Below are 14,611 nucleotides of genomic sequence, written 5' to 3'. Positions count from 1 at the left end.
TGAGTGCTTAACTCTTTTTCTCATGTTGCATTAGCTGATGATTACACCATGATTCTCCCATTGAGATTGATATACTGATTGGTCTAGATTTCTACTGGACACTGATTTCTCCTGTAGATGCCTTCCAAATTAACCATGTTGTAGCCATGAAGTCTGTCTTTGGTTATGTCTTGAGTGGCAGGCTGTATGAAACCACTCGCACTTGTACGTATTCTGTACCACAATTATTGTGTATCTCCTCTGTTTCAGATTCAGATTTGTGTAAGTTTTGGGATCTGGAAACTGTAGGGGTTAAGCCTAGGGAACTTGTTGAAAGTTATAGTGAGACTAAAGTTTTCAAAGAATTTGAGAGTACCGTGAAGTTTGTGAATGGTCGCTATGAGGTTGCACTGACCATGGAAGGATGATTCTGCTAAAGAAAAAACTTTTGAATAATGAAGTCATAGCCCATAAAAAGGTAAGTAAGCTAATGGTTAAGTTAGAACAAAATAAGGAGCTTAAGAAAGAGTATCAAAAAGTGTTTGATAGTTATGAGTCTGATCACATGATAGAAGAGGTACCAAGACGGGAAATTTCAGGTGTGAATCCAGTGTACTATATGCCTCATCGTCCAGTAGTGAAGTTAAGCAGTTCAAGTACTAAGATAAGGCCTGTGTTTGATGCCTCTGCCTCTTGTTACAATGGTGTATCATTGAATGACTGTTTGTCCTCAGGCCCATCACTCAATCCTGACTTGGTTGAGGTGCTCATTCGCTTTCGTCGTTGGCCCATTGCTGTTACAGCTGATATAAGAAAGGCATTTCTGCAAATTAGTGTACAAGAGAAAGACAGAGATGTTCATAGATTTTTGTGGCCAAGAGACGATGGTACAATACGGCACATGAGATTCACACGTGTACCCTTTGGTAACACAGCGAGCCCATTTCTGTTAAATGCCACTATCAAACATCATTTGGATAAGTATCCCCCCACTAGTGTAGTGCAAGATTGAAGGCTAACATGTATACAGACAATTGGTTGAGTGGTGCGGATTTTGCTGTAGAAGCAGCTGATAAATTTTGTGAAGCCTGTAGCATTTTTGCTGATGCTAGTATGGACCTTACAAAGCTTGTGTCAAATAGTTTGCTGATTACTTCTCAGTTATATGACAAGGTACCCTTTATAAATTCTGATGGATGTAATACTGTATTAGGCCTTAAGTGGTGTAACTCACAGGACAGTTTCTCCTTGATGCATAACCTCAGATTCTGTTGTAGAAGTAGTCTCTACTAAGCGAAGCATCCTTAGTGTGATAGCTAAGATTTTTGACCCTTTAGGATTAATTAGTCCATATGTTATGTACGGCAAGATACTTTTTCAGGAACTCTGGAAACTGGGTCTGACTTGGGATCAAGAAATGCCATCAGAGTTGAAGCTTAAGTTTCAGAAATGGCTTCTTATTAGTCAGCATTTTAAGAATTTTCAGATAGATAGATGTTATTTTCCACAAAAGGCCTGGGAGAAGCTTAGTCATATGGAGCTACATGGGTTTGGCGATGCTTCTGAAAAGGGCTATGGGGCTTGTGTGTACCTGCGAGTACCTGTGGAGAACAGCTCATATAAGGTGTCATTAGTATCCTCTAAGTTCAAGAGTTGCACCCATAAAGACAATTACATTGCCGAGGTTAGAACTCATGGGATCTCTTTTGTGTTCAAGATTAGTCAACTTTGTGAAGAACGCCCTTAACCCTAGATAACAGTGTTAGAGTTAGGTGTTGGACAGATTCTACCATTGCTTTGTCATGGATTCAAGGAGATGCTAGTAAGAAGGACATATTTGTAGCTAATCGGGTAAAGGAAATCAGAGAGTTAACACCTCCAAGTTGCTGGCAACATTGTGGAAGTAAGGACAATCCAGCTGACCTGATAACACGGGGTCTTTTGGCGGACAATCTTGTGGATAGTACTATGTGGTTCTATGGGCCTAGTATGTTAAAAGACACCCTATACCAGGAAAGGGAAGGTAACACAGTTGTTAAAGATAAAGAAGAAATAAGCACAGAAAGCACTGTTGCCTGTCTCAATGTACAAGGAGTGCCAAAAAACCCTTTGATAGATTTAGATCGATTCAGTAAATTAAGCAAGGTGTTAAGAGTTACAGCTTATGTCTTAAGATTTATCAGAAATTGTAAAATTAGTCAAAATAAAGTGAGGGCCCTCTCATTACTGAAGAGATTGATTTTGCTAAATTGAAGTTGATTTACTGCATCCAAAGAGAAGTGTTTTCTGTAGAAATAAAGGCACTTTTAGGTAACAAGGCTATTCCTCAATGGTCTAAATTAAGAAATCTTGACCCCTTTCTAGATGATAAAAGATTATTAAGAATTAAGGGTCGTCTTGAGTTTTCTAACTTAGACTATGACACTAAACATCCTGTCATAATTCCCAAGGGTCAATTTGCTAAGTTGTTGATCAGATTTCAGCATGAGTTTTTGAAGCATGCAGGTGTGGATACTGTAATTTCATCCCTACGGAATAGCTTTTGGATTATAGGAATGAGGAGATTAGCTAAGACAGTAATGAAGGAATGTTTAAGTTGCCGTTGGCATGATTCAAAACCTTGCAGTCAACCTGTGGCTCCATTACCCAAAGAAAGAGTAAGGTCTTCTCCACCCTTTGATGTAACAGGCTTAGATTATGCAGGCCCTCTTTTTTGTGCCGATTGTCCTAGTAAGAAATTTTATGTATTGTTGTTCACTTGTGGTGTTGTACGAGCCGTACACCTAGAGCTTACAGAATCTTTATCCTTGTCTGACTGCTTATTGGCTATAAGAAGATTTGTTGCCAGGAGAGGTTTACCTAGTGTCATATATTCAGATAATGCAAAGACTTTTGTAGCTGCTAAATATGAGGTACAAAGGATGTATAGCCACTTGGCTCCCAAATGGAACTTTATAGCCCCTCGTGCTCCCTGGTGGGGCGGCTGGTGGGAGAGGCTCATTAGGTCAGTTAAGCTTGCTTTGAGAAAGACACTAAATCTGAACTATGTAAGTAAGAGTGAATTAGAAACTATATTAGTAGAAATAGAATCATGTATTAATTCTAGACCGTTGACTTATGTGAGTGATGAACCTGATTCCATTCACTATCTCACTCCCTCACATTTTATCCTAGGACGAGCCTCACACTGTAAATCCTTAATAAATGTAGAGCCATGTAAGGTGACTTCCAGGGACTTGAATGAAAGAGAAGTTGTAAGAAACCAAAAGCTAGAACATTTTTGGAAACTTTGGAGTAACAATTATATAACTAATTTGCCTCAAGTTGTAAAAGGATTCAATAAGAAATGTGATTTGTCTAAGGGTGACCTTGTGTTGATTAAAGAGGATAACATTCCTAGATTGAAGTGGCCTCTTGGGGTTATTGTAGATGTGTTTAAAGGTAAAGATGGACTTGTAAGAAGTGTAAGGATCAAAACTAAAAGGGAGAGGTGACTAGACCCATTCAAAGATTGTATGATCTAGAAGTAGGTAGATCCGAAGATTTGATTACTGCTGATGCATCCTGTGATGATCTTGATAGAGATGTATGTGATAATCCTCAAATGCCCATGTATACTGTGAGTGATGATGATGTACTTCCTAGGTCTAAGTCTGGTAGAGTAATTAAGCCCCCTACTAAGTTAGATTTATAAAGTCACTGTAAATCATGCAGTTGTGCATGTCAGGTAAAACTTGATGTGATTGTTAGTTTGTGAAACTACACTACTAATTTTCATTGGGGATTTTTCTGTCAGATGTAATTTAGATAAGGTCCAAGTTGTGCTCTTTAATAGGTGGCTTCGTCCCCTATTGCCGGGAGAATGTTGAATTTAGAAAGGTGGTTTTCTGCATATTTACTTGAGAGAAGTTTTCTTTAGTATACCTGAAATAGCACTGCCATTTTCTTTCATACACTCAGGTTCCAATGTTTTTTCTGTTTTTTGTTTATTAAGTGTTTCCTCCTCCTGTTTCTTACTTGAAGTGTATATTGAAGTACAAGTAATTTAGTATTTGGTATTTACTAGTCAACACATTTATGAGTATGAATTTAGCAACTGATTTTACACAATGTACCTGTTATTATGTTTACTTAAAGAGTTAAGTTGTTTTAATAAAATTAGAGTTCACAACACAAACATGGTGTTTCCTTGAGCCAGGCGCTCTCCTCAATTCATTTACCTTCCTGCACGATGTGGGCTTAAAGAAACCCCCACAGATAATACGTTACCCCATTTGACACAGAATTGCTGTGTAGAGAACCAGCAATGCAAAATGCAAATTAGATACAGGGGTGTGACCCTTTTATGCAGCTCAGGAAGAGCCTCGGGTAGTTTACTCTGTCAAATGCTTTTCTCACATCTACAAAACAAAGGAAAACAGGAGAGGCTGATGATAGGTAGTAATTCAGCAATTCTTTCAGTATGTAGATGCAGTGTCGGTTGAGTGGTTTGCTTTAAACCCGAACTGGTTGTCAGTGGTGTGTAGAAAGGGAGAAGTCTCACTAGAAGAACAGACTCAAGTATCTTCGATGCGATCGTTGTGATTGCAATCGGCCGGTAGTTGCCAAACGTCAGCTGCATCCTTTAGCTTGTTTTTGATTAATGGTATCAAATGGACTAAGAGTAGGGAGTCTGGAAGAAACCGTGAATTATGCACGCATTGAATAGGGCAGCTAGCAAAATGTAAATTATCGGATGGCAGAATTTGAAGGCCTCCGTAGGAAGACCATCACAGCCGGGGCGATTTATTATTAGGTAGGCTGTTTATGGCATCGCTGATGTTACCTGGCGTAATACGGTCTGCAAAATGAAATTGAATGTTGTCAGTAAGGAGGTTATCTACATCCCTTCGGGAATCTTGATCATTTATGCAATTCAGGATATTGTTGAAGTGATCACCCCACATACTTGCGATAGCTTCGTCTCCGATTGCTTCCCTACTCTCTGTGATAGCTTTTTAGTTTTGGGATTTAAGGACTGGGATATCTTTCCACGAGAATAAAGAGAACAGTAGTATTTAACCCCATTAGAAGTGAGCGCCTCAGTGGCATGGTCGGTATGGTCTTGGCCTGAATTCTCGGGCATTCCATTGAGGTGAGAGATTTGTACTTCTGGTGGTAGAAGTTCACTCTCGACATTGTTTGGAAGTCACGCAAAGCTGTTGGTCCAAATGCTGAATAACCATTGGTTCCATGCAACATACAAACAAACAAACCCATTAGAAGTGAGAACTCAGCATTTGGAAGAATGGGGACTTCTTGTATGTCAGGGAAAGGGGAAGCAGGAAGGGAATTCCAAAGCTTGGTGGCAGAGGGAAAGAAAGTCGCCAAACTTTGCAATCATAAGAGGGTTCCATATTTCCATAGTCTTTGGTTGTGTGGAATTTTGCCTCGAGGAGTTCCTCGTTGGATGGGTTGTCTTTGCGCTCAGTCACCAATTCGGTGGTCCGAAGTTTGATTCTCGGCCTGGCCAACGCGGAATCAGAGGAAATTGTTTCTGGTGATAGAAATTCATTTCTCAATTTTATGTGGTTCGGATCCCACAGTAAGCTGTAGGTCCCGTTGCTAGGTGACCAATTGGTTCCTAGCCACGTAAAAAATGTATCTAATCCTTCGGGCCAGCCCTAGGAGAGCTGTTAATCGGCACAGTGGTCTGGTTAAACTAAGATATACTTAACTCCCCTCGAGGAGGAACTCCCCTTAATCTCGGTGCAAAGTGACTGAAATAGTACCTATGAAAAGACAGAATCGACCTTGTGAATTGCTTTGATTCAGTCCTTTTGATGAGCAAATATATACAGGCTTTAGAGACGATAACACTCGCCTCACCACCGATAGGTCTAGGAGCGCCTCAGTGGCGTGGTTGGTATGGTGTTTGCTTCCCACCTCGGTGGTCGCTGGTTCGATTCTTGGCCATTCCATTGAGGAGTGAGAGATGTGTATTCCTGGTGATTGAAGTTCACTCGCGACGTGGTTCGGAAGTCACGTAAAGCCGTTGGTCCCGTTGCTGAATAATCACTGGTTCCATGCAACGTGAAAACACCATACAAACAAACAAACAGATAGGTCTAGGGTTTGAGTCCTTAGTAGAGTGGTGTGCGTCAATGTAATTACCATTGAGCGTGCATTGGCTTAAGTGGTGAATTATGTATCTGGTAGCTATTTGAGTGGTGGATCATATCCAGGGTGTAGAAGAGAATGGCTGGGGCCAACTGTAAGGCACGCTTAAAGCCACAAGAATAACACCTTCTTGGGGTCCATTTTTGTGTGAGAAAATGTGTCTAGGCAAAAGCTATTTTAAAAAGTAAATTCGCCATTATTAACTTAAAATAGTCTATAATCAAAATAGTGATGTTATTGTTGTTATTATTATTATTGTTCCACCGTTGAAAACCCAGTTTAAAGTGTTAAGTAAAAAGACGAATTTTTTGTAAGGAGTCACATGTGGTGCTGACTGGCCATTGGGTCCTGGTGTTTGTGGCAATGCCCCGAAATTGAACACATCCATCCACTGATTTGTAGATGTCAGAATTGGAATTAAATGCAGAAATGGGAATTAGTAAATTGATTATTAGAATCAAAAGGAAAGTAAGCACAAACCACCCTCAAGGAAGGATAAAGCGGATGAAATATTGGAACCGATTCTCAAAGGAAAAACCAAATACTAACAAAGCACAGGATCACATCAAAATGAAAAATTGATTTTTTTTTTTTTTTGCCCCCTTTTGGTGTAAAACAACTATGCCATATTTTACGAGTACGATAGAAATGGGATCATATATATTATTGTTGATAATATTAGCAGTAGTATGTAACAGAATTGACTTTGTAGTAGTCTATTAATAGATGTTTATACAAAATTAATTGTTTTCACGTCATGACTCTTCTGGTACCACTGTCTTCATTTGTAACTGCTTGTTCATAGATGCATGTATGTATGTTGAGCATTTATATATTATATATATATATATATATCTATATATATATATATATAGATATATATATATATATATCTATATATATATATATATATGTGTGTGTGTGTGTGTGTGTGTGTAATTAAATATAGGATATATTTTGTATCTAGTTCAACTTGGTCAAAATTGTCTTTGCGGCCTCACCCCCTCCCCCAAACCACCCACCAGGTGGTCCTCAAGCCATCCCTGCGTACCATGCATTTTTAATTAACTGCATGGAGCGATTGGCACTTCTTATGAACGCAAACGGGTCTGTAGTACGCCACTTGAATTTGGTGACTCTTTCATTTATTCTGCCAAGCCCTGTCATTCTCTGCTTGCTGGTGGTTTTCTCAATTCCAATAATGTCCTTAGCAACGGAAAGGTCACTTAGGGGAAAATAAAAGAAACTGCCCACAAAGAGCCATGCACTGTAAGTAGCACCCATCCAGGGAAATCACTCTGTGTCGGCTCGCACTTTCTGCACTGTCTTATCGTGAATTTATTCATACACCATGTTTTAAAAACAACAACCTCCTCCTCCTCCTCCTTCGAGTGAGAGAGAAAAAGCACAGGAATTAAAAAATAATAATGTACCTAACGCTTTTGAGTTCTTTCAACACAATTTCGAGGTAGTAGGGTAAATCAAAAGCAATGAGTTATACAGGTTAAATAACAGCAGAAATTATTTAATCTCTTAAGACATTTATCAGCGCCATCATGGAATGCGAGTTGCCAAAGCTTGGGTTTTATGACGCTATTCCGGTATTTTAGGTCTAAACATTCCTTGAACTCGTGGCAGGAAAATTCTGTAGCTTCCTGGAGCCGCCTGACTTAAATACGTATATGTATTTCAGTGTTGTTTATTTACTTATTTTTTCTATATTTCGCTTTTCATGGGGGGTCGGGCAACATTGAATGTTGTAAGGTTACACTTTTACATTCAGGGAACTTGAATATACATTAAATTTGTTATGTATAACTGAATTACGAAAGTTTGGAACGTGATAAATCCATAAATAAAGGTATAAGCCAAACTTTCGTGATTCAGTTATACATAGAGGGCCACGTTTACTTTCGCTATTCTGTTTCCTCTTTTGAGATGTGTCGTCACTACCTTCTCCATGTCTCTTGTGGCTGCACATTCGACCAGAATTCGACTAAAGTTCCTGAAAAAGTGCCTTTCTGAACAAGTGCTCCCTAAATCCTTGCTGCCACGCCGTCTAAGAAGGTATGACAATCACCCATTCAACGAATTCAGTGCCATGATGTTGAAACAGCACATAGCAGCCGCCAAGCAAGAAAAGCAGAAACTCCGTTGTTTATTTTTCTTTCATGGCTTATACCCTTAAATTTGTTATATATGAGTGACACTGTCAACATGATTAGCTTTTTTGGCATTGCAAATTAACTTGGCGTTCTAGAACCTTCTCACATTCTGGCGAAGAGCTATGTGACAGTCACTTCAGTTTGTATTTTGCTCTTTTATTTTATGCTCTTTTATACTAAACACCATATTTTTGTTTTCTCTAACGTCTCATGGTCTTTGTGTAACCAGACTCTCTCTCTCTCTCTCTCTCTCTCTCTCTCTCTCTCTCTCTCTCTCCTCTCTCTAACAATAAGTATTAGATTGTGATCTCTTCAGTTATATATCTTACTTGTCGCAATCACAAATTCGTGACAATAAAAAAAGATCCAAATACTTTCGTAAGGAAATATCTGGCAACTGGCAGATTTTCCTGGAGTGAAATGTGCTTAAACTGCTTTGTCCCAGGAATAAGACTTTGTTATGACATAAGACTAAACATTGGGGGTGTACCTACATGTACATACTGTAGGCTATGATAAGTACGTAACGCCTGCCTAACCAAAAATGTGAAGGATATGCGAAGAGTCGCCATTTATAAAGAAGTGGGGATGCGAGTGAATAAATTTTGAAACAAGATCTTGGTAAGTGTAGACTAGTAAAAACTTTAAAAAGTGAATGGTTTACGCGTATTCGTCGTAAAATTCTCTCTCTCTCTCTCTCTCTCTCTCTCTCTCTCTCTCTCTCTCTCTCTCTGTGTGTGTGTGTGTGTGTGTGTAAAGAATGACAGGCCAGCCAGATATCTCTCTTCCTCACTGAAAAAAAAGACTACGGGAAAGTTTTAAGATAACAATGAGGATGCGAATAAAAAAGGGTTTGGGGAGAAATAAATGAGACGCAGTTAATTGTATAATGTAATGGAACACTTTCTCCGTCATAGAAACATTTATTTAGTTACCGCAACGAACCGATAATAGATGTAAAAAAAATAAATAAAATAAAATAAAATTATCCGAGTAGTACTATACTCAGGCGAGGAAAAGTTCCATGAATTTCTGGCCACGCGGACAAAGAGGGCCGAGTAAACGACGTCAATAGTTAGGGGCTAGAAGCGAAGTTGCGAGTTTGTTGAAATCCAACAGTGCTATGGGAAAAGAATACATTGTGCCACGAACGCAATCAAGATCCAATCGGATTTTAGTGAGATACGTTATAGCACAGATGTTGCAATGCCACGTACAGCGCTACAATAAACTAGACCTTTCCAACGGCGCGGCGGAAGCGCACGAGAAAATTAGACCCATGTTGAAATTGTAGGTGTTTTTTTTTTCGTTTTCCTGATGCGTTGACGCCATATTTTGCGCAATAATGGTAAATTTTCAGGTTTCTATTGGTGTAAAATTTAACAACTTACTCAAAAATGTCATCCTGTGTGAAACCGCGAGTCCAATTTGTCCAAGTAAATAGCTTCTGGCCAAGTTGTACTACCTGCTCTGGCTTGGTCTTTATCCAATTCTGTGTAGTACAAGGAAAACACGGATGGATATTGTGTGGAATGAGAACTGACGGAGAAATTCTCCAGAAAAAAAGTCCATAGCACAGGATTAATCGGAGAGGTAAGTTTCTCTGAGAGAGAAAGAGTGAAGGAAAGCAATTAAATGATTCCCTGACCAGAACAAATATGGAGTGAGCAATAAGAAAGAAATGAAATAATTAGAAAAAAAGAGATCATTTAAGTGGCGTGAGAGCGTGGAAAAGAACGAACTTTGCCAATTCTCTGTCAGTTTAAGTCACTTGGTCAAAATGCAGTGAAATTGATGTAGTAAGCGTAGTTTAGAAATATATTATTCGTAGAGCAACTTCTACAAGTGCATGTGTGTCATCAAACGCCCGTAGGCTTCCAAGAATGAAGTTTTAAACCACGGGTTCTGAATTTCAGAAAACTTCCTGCAATGAGCATCTTTCATAGACGTTGGAAACACGCACTCTTCTTCACGAGTTTCTTCTCAGGAATTTACATGTGAGTACCAGAGCGGGTTTTTATTTGACGACTAAGATGTGTTATTATATTAACGTGCCTTCTCTCGAACACTTATATAGAATTCAGATGAACCTCAGGCCAAACGGCTGCGCATGCGCATTGCAATTAATGTGGTGGATGTCACTTTTCTAGTTCAGTTCGCTGTCCGTCCGCGGACTATTATCACCACTGAAGAAAATTTAGTTGGGTTTTATTAAATTGGAAAGCGTTTATACCCAAATTGATGATATATCGCATTTACTTGTGTTTTTATTAATTGATACGGGGGTCAGAATGTATAATTATCATTTTTACAAATGCTATCAACAGGACGCCTATGTATGTTTATTCGTGGTTATAAACCATATATTCAAGTCAGTTTTTTAATGAGAATGAAGATTTATTATGAGAAAATAATGTAAAACAAAAATAGGGCTATATTCGTCTATTCATGATTATACAGCATGTATGTAATTCATTTTTAAAGTGAGAATAAAATAATATTCTACTTTCTGATGAGACAAAATAAAACAATATTGGACTATGTATGTTGATTCATTGCTTAAGGCCTGTCCACACTAGGAAACATTGTTTGCAAGCAAAGTTTGCAAACACTTTTCCTCATATTTGTTTCCCATCCAGAATGAAGAACATTTAGTGGTTCTGTGTATATTTATGTATATGTTAATACATTATATGTATACATGCATATATGCACATGTCCAATGTATGTATATGTTTATATGTATATATATATACATACATATATTTATGTATGTTTGTATATATATATATATATTATATACATATATTTATGTATGTTTGTATATATATATATATATATATATATATATATATATATATATATATATATGTGTGTGTGTGTGTGTGTGTGTGTGTGTGTGTGTGCAGCTATGTATATATATGTACGTATTACAAGGGATGGCATTGTGCAATAAGTAGATTTCAACAATAACTTGAAATGTACAGTGAAAAGGATATTCAGATTAAGCAAAAGACACTTCAAAAAAAAATTGCGCATTAGATCGATTAGATAATTATATGTACTTTTGTACTCTTGCAACAGGTCTTAGGAGTTTGACGAGAGTAAGAGTATTATTATTATTATGATATTATTTATCATTTCAGATTTCGTCAGTCTGCTATAGATACTGCAAATGCAGGTAAGCCACCCCCCCCCCTCCACTCTCTCCTTATTTTCAACCGATTATTTTTTTTATCTGCGACTTGCTAATAAATAATTTATCGTTTGCCAGAATAATGGGAATTATCAAAGCCTTCCTTCTAAAAGTTCTTTGTAATTGTATTCCGTGTACTCGTTCTCTTTTCCCTGTTCTAAAGCAGTTCCCTGCAACGGCTCCCTGTCAAGCACTGGTTTGATGTTTGTGCGCGTACTTGAATGTGTTAGCTTTTCTTCACGCAATCCCAAACTTTCTCCCGCCCAATTTTTATTTGTTCAATTTATCCCAACGAAAGAAAGGGAAAAGGTCAAGCCTGAGTCTTTTCTTAAGCTTATTCAACAATTTCATTTTGCAAAATCTTTTTGTTTATTGCGTTAAATGTACTGCAACGACAAACATTCGCTGCGCTCCTCTTTACCTTTCATAGAATCAGGTTTAATACCGTTCGGTTTGCTACGAGATTGATCTCGGCTACAACTAAAATGTGGAATAGTCGCATATATAATCATTGTGCAGTTGTGGAATCTTCTGATGTCCAGATATCTAAGCGAAGAGCAAAATTTCATTCCAACTCTCTGCTGTCATCTTCTGAATTTCACGCCTATCGGTTTTATTTTGATTTGCTCATATGTATGTATGTATCTCATTTTCCAGTACTTGCTTCTTTAATTTCAGGATGTACGGGAGACGAGCACAGAGTGAGGAACTGTACCGTCCCAGCCCTGCAGTCCCTGCGGCAGTATAACTCGTACATCAACAATAAACAAGCAGATTGCAGTAAATGGGTATGCTAATAATAATAATGAAAAGTACAATATTAATCATATATGTGTATAAACATGTGGAAAATCATTTACATAATATGTCTATCTATGTATACCCAATATCATTTCTTATCCCAAAGTGCTCCACATATATTAAAACACATTGTCACAACTGGGGCTAGACGTATCCCATTAGTACTAACAGCCTGTTAAGAATTATACATATTTCAAATACTTCGTGGGTGAATGCAACTATACGTAAGCAACGCCTTAGGTCCATCGTAGGCGGCTGTAGTGCCATGAGTGCACCTCTCTTGATTCACTGTATGCATTACTAAAGGGTTGTTTGTAGAGTCCCATCGGCCCCTGGCCTACACTCGCCTTCAAGCCTTTAGACTTTTACTTGACCTCCACCCCTGTGCATTTACAGCCCACATTTCTTCGAAGATCAGATCACCGCGCCTCTAAAGGTTGACTCTTACTTTGCTCCCCAGGTAGAGCTTGGATCTATGGGACCATACGATGGCAGGAAGTTCATGTGCGTTGACTCCAGGTTCAACATACAGCCCGGCAACTGCGTTGCTATGTCCTTCGGCATCAACGATAACTGGTCGTTCGAGGAGGACCTCGAGAGGTTGGGATGCAAGGTTAGATAGATAGAAAATCATGTGTATTTGTTTCATCACTTTGGTAGTTACATGCTCGCGTTTTGCGTAGAGGGTCTCTCTCTCTCTCTCTCACACACACACACATACACACACACACAGGTATTGTGTAGAACAGAAGAGGAACTATTTCAGGTTCGTCAAATCACTTTATGTGTATGTGTGTATTTATGTCATTATAGTATAAATGTTAAGAATGTGCCTTGCCATTAGCTAAAGTATGAGAATGGGTGAATTATTATTATTATTATTATTCTGGATACGCCCTTGATAAAGAAGCCCATGTGTATTTTGTACCCAACATTCATGTGCTAACATCAGTCCTATGTTACAGGTGTACGCCTTCGATCCAACCATAGGCCTAGAGACACAGGAGAGGTCTACCAACATTCATTTCTTCAATCTGGGCATCTCCAACTACCAAGGGCTCAGGAAAATTGGAATGAATCTAATACCAACGGATTTCAACTTCACGAAGGTAATCGTACTATATATTTGTATTTTCAAGTTTCGTTCTTTATCAAAATAAAGTCTGGTTTGCCATTGCAACACACTGATATGCAGACACAGAGCTAATGACGTATATATATATATATATATATATCTATATATATATATATTTTAATATATTATAATATATAATATATATATATATATATATATATATATATATAGGCCTATACGAATCTCTTTTACATATTCACTTGCGCTAACATTTCTGTAAACATCTTTTTCAACCGATCAGGAATATCCCGTCGATACGTACGAAAACATCCTCAAAATGCTGGGTTTGACCGATGTTCCCATAGATATGGTCAAGATAGACATTGAAACATCCGAAGTCGAATTTTTCCAAGATGTCCTGTACAATACGCCCCACCTTTTGAGGAACATCAAGCAGATGGCTGTTGAAATCCACCATGATATTTATGGAGGTAATTTGAATTGCCATTCTGACTATTACTAATTTTTTATATTCGGGATGAGATCAATCTCTTGTGAAACGAAATTAAAATTCTGTGAATTTATATTTTAAACATTCCCATTGGCATTTTAAAACACCAAAGGTCCGTTTATTAGTCATTTGAGCAAGAAACCAACAAACCAACGTAAAGGCATAGAAAAAAAAAATCAATCTGAGTAAATATAACGGAAAATTTATTTTTAAATTTCAATGAATAAAGCGAAATAGATAGTCAGTAGGGGTTGTTTATCTGATATGCCTCACTGTACGTTGTTAAGTTTTGTTGCAGGTTTTAAGCAACGTTTATTATACAAAGCTGCAATTTAATCCCTACGATTTAATTCTCTGGTTCTATCTAGGTTATATGCACGTATGTGTGTTTGTACACTAGTGTGCGCATGTTTGTATGTATGTTAAGTATGTGTACAAAATGTCCAGTAGTCATAAACTGCTGAATTTAAAAGTTCCCAAAAGTTACCTTGGTGGTGTTCGCATTTAATCCAATTAATAAGTTATCTGCTTTGTCTTGCGCGACTAATCAGGCAACGTGGGTCACACGAGCATCCAACACGTCTTCTGGGTCCTCTTCCACCACCTGAAATGCCACGGCTTCAATATATACATGAGCAGAGACGGCGGGTTCTTCAGGGAGGTTGTGTGGGCACGAGAAGCGGACTGGTGACGTCAAAAAAAAAAAAAAAAAAAAAAAGGCCCAG

General features: G+C 38.2%; 2 protein-coding genes across 3 annotated transcripts; both read left to right on the top strand.

Annotated features, from left to right (window-relative positions):
* The first annotated feature begins 403 nt into the window (after positions 1-403).
* Positions 404-991, top strand: LOC135226245 (uncharacterized). The gene has a single exon (XM_064265686.1). It carries the CDS (start codon positions 404-406, stop codon positions 989-991), a length of 588 nt encoding a protein of 195 aa, XP_064121756.1.
* Positions 992-7,903: 6,912 nt separating this feature from the next.
* On the top strand, positions 7,904-14,588 carry LOC135226533 (uncharacterized). 2 transcript variants are annotated; one of them, XM_064266184.1, is made up of 8 exons: positions 7,904-8,205; positions 10,220-10,300; positions 11,450-11,484; positions 12,178-12,287; positions 12,761-12,913; positions 13,266-13,409; positions 13,677-13,866; positions 14,438-14,588. In XM_064266184.1, the coding sequence occupies exons 1-8, from the start codon at positions 8,099-8,101 to the stop codon at positions 14,575-14,577; spliced, it is 960 nt and encodes a 319-aa protein (XP_064122254.1). In that variant the 5' UTR covers positions 7,904-8,098; the 3' UTR covers positions 14,578-14,588. The 2 variants fall into 2 exon arrangements, with proteins under 2 accessions (XP_064122254.1, XP_064122255.1); XM_064266185.1 differs by lacking the exon at positions 7,904-8,205 and adding an exon at positions 9,159-9,896.
* Positions 14,589-14,611: the final 23 nt, after the last annotated feature.

The sequence above is a fragment of the Macrobrachium nipponense genome, chromosome 14 (assembly GCF_015104395.2).
Source record: "Macrobrachium nipponense isolate FS-2020 chromosome 14, ASM1510439v2, whole genome shotgun sequence".
Lineage (NCBI taxonomy): Eukaryota > Metazoa > Arthropoda > Malacostraca > Decapoda > Palaemonidae > Macrobrachium > Macrobrachium nipponense.
The sequence above is the reverse complement of the archived record's forward strand: the minus strand, read 5'-3'. Positions and strand labels throughout refer to the sequence as shown.

Excerpts from the sequence above, each read along its gene's own strand:
- LOC135226245 (XM_064265686.1), top strand. The coding sequence starts at position 404 with ATGATTCTGCTAAAGAAAAAACTTTTGAATAATGAAGTCATAGCCCAT.
- LOC135226533 (XM_064266184.1), top strand. The coding sequence starts at position 8,099 with ATGTCTCTTGTGGCTGCACATTCGACCAGAATTCGACTAAAGTTCCTG. Across the intron at positions 8,206-10,219 it reads CTGCCACGCCGTCTAAGAAG|AAAACTTCCTGCAATGAGCA; the intron begins GTATGACAATCA and ends TCTGAATTTCAG. Across the intron at positions 13,410-13,676 it reads CGGATTTCAACTTCACGAAG|GAATATCCCGTCGATACGTA; the intron begins GTAATCGTACTA and ends TCAACCGATCAG.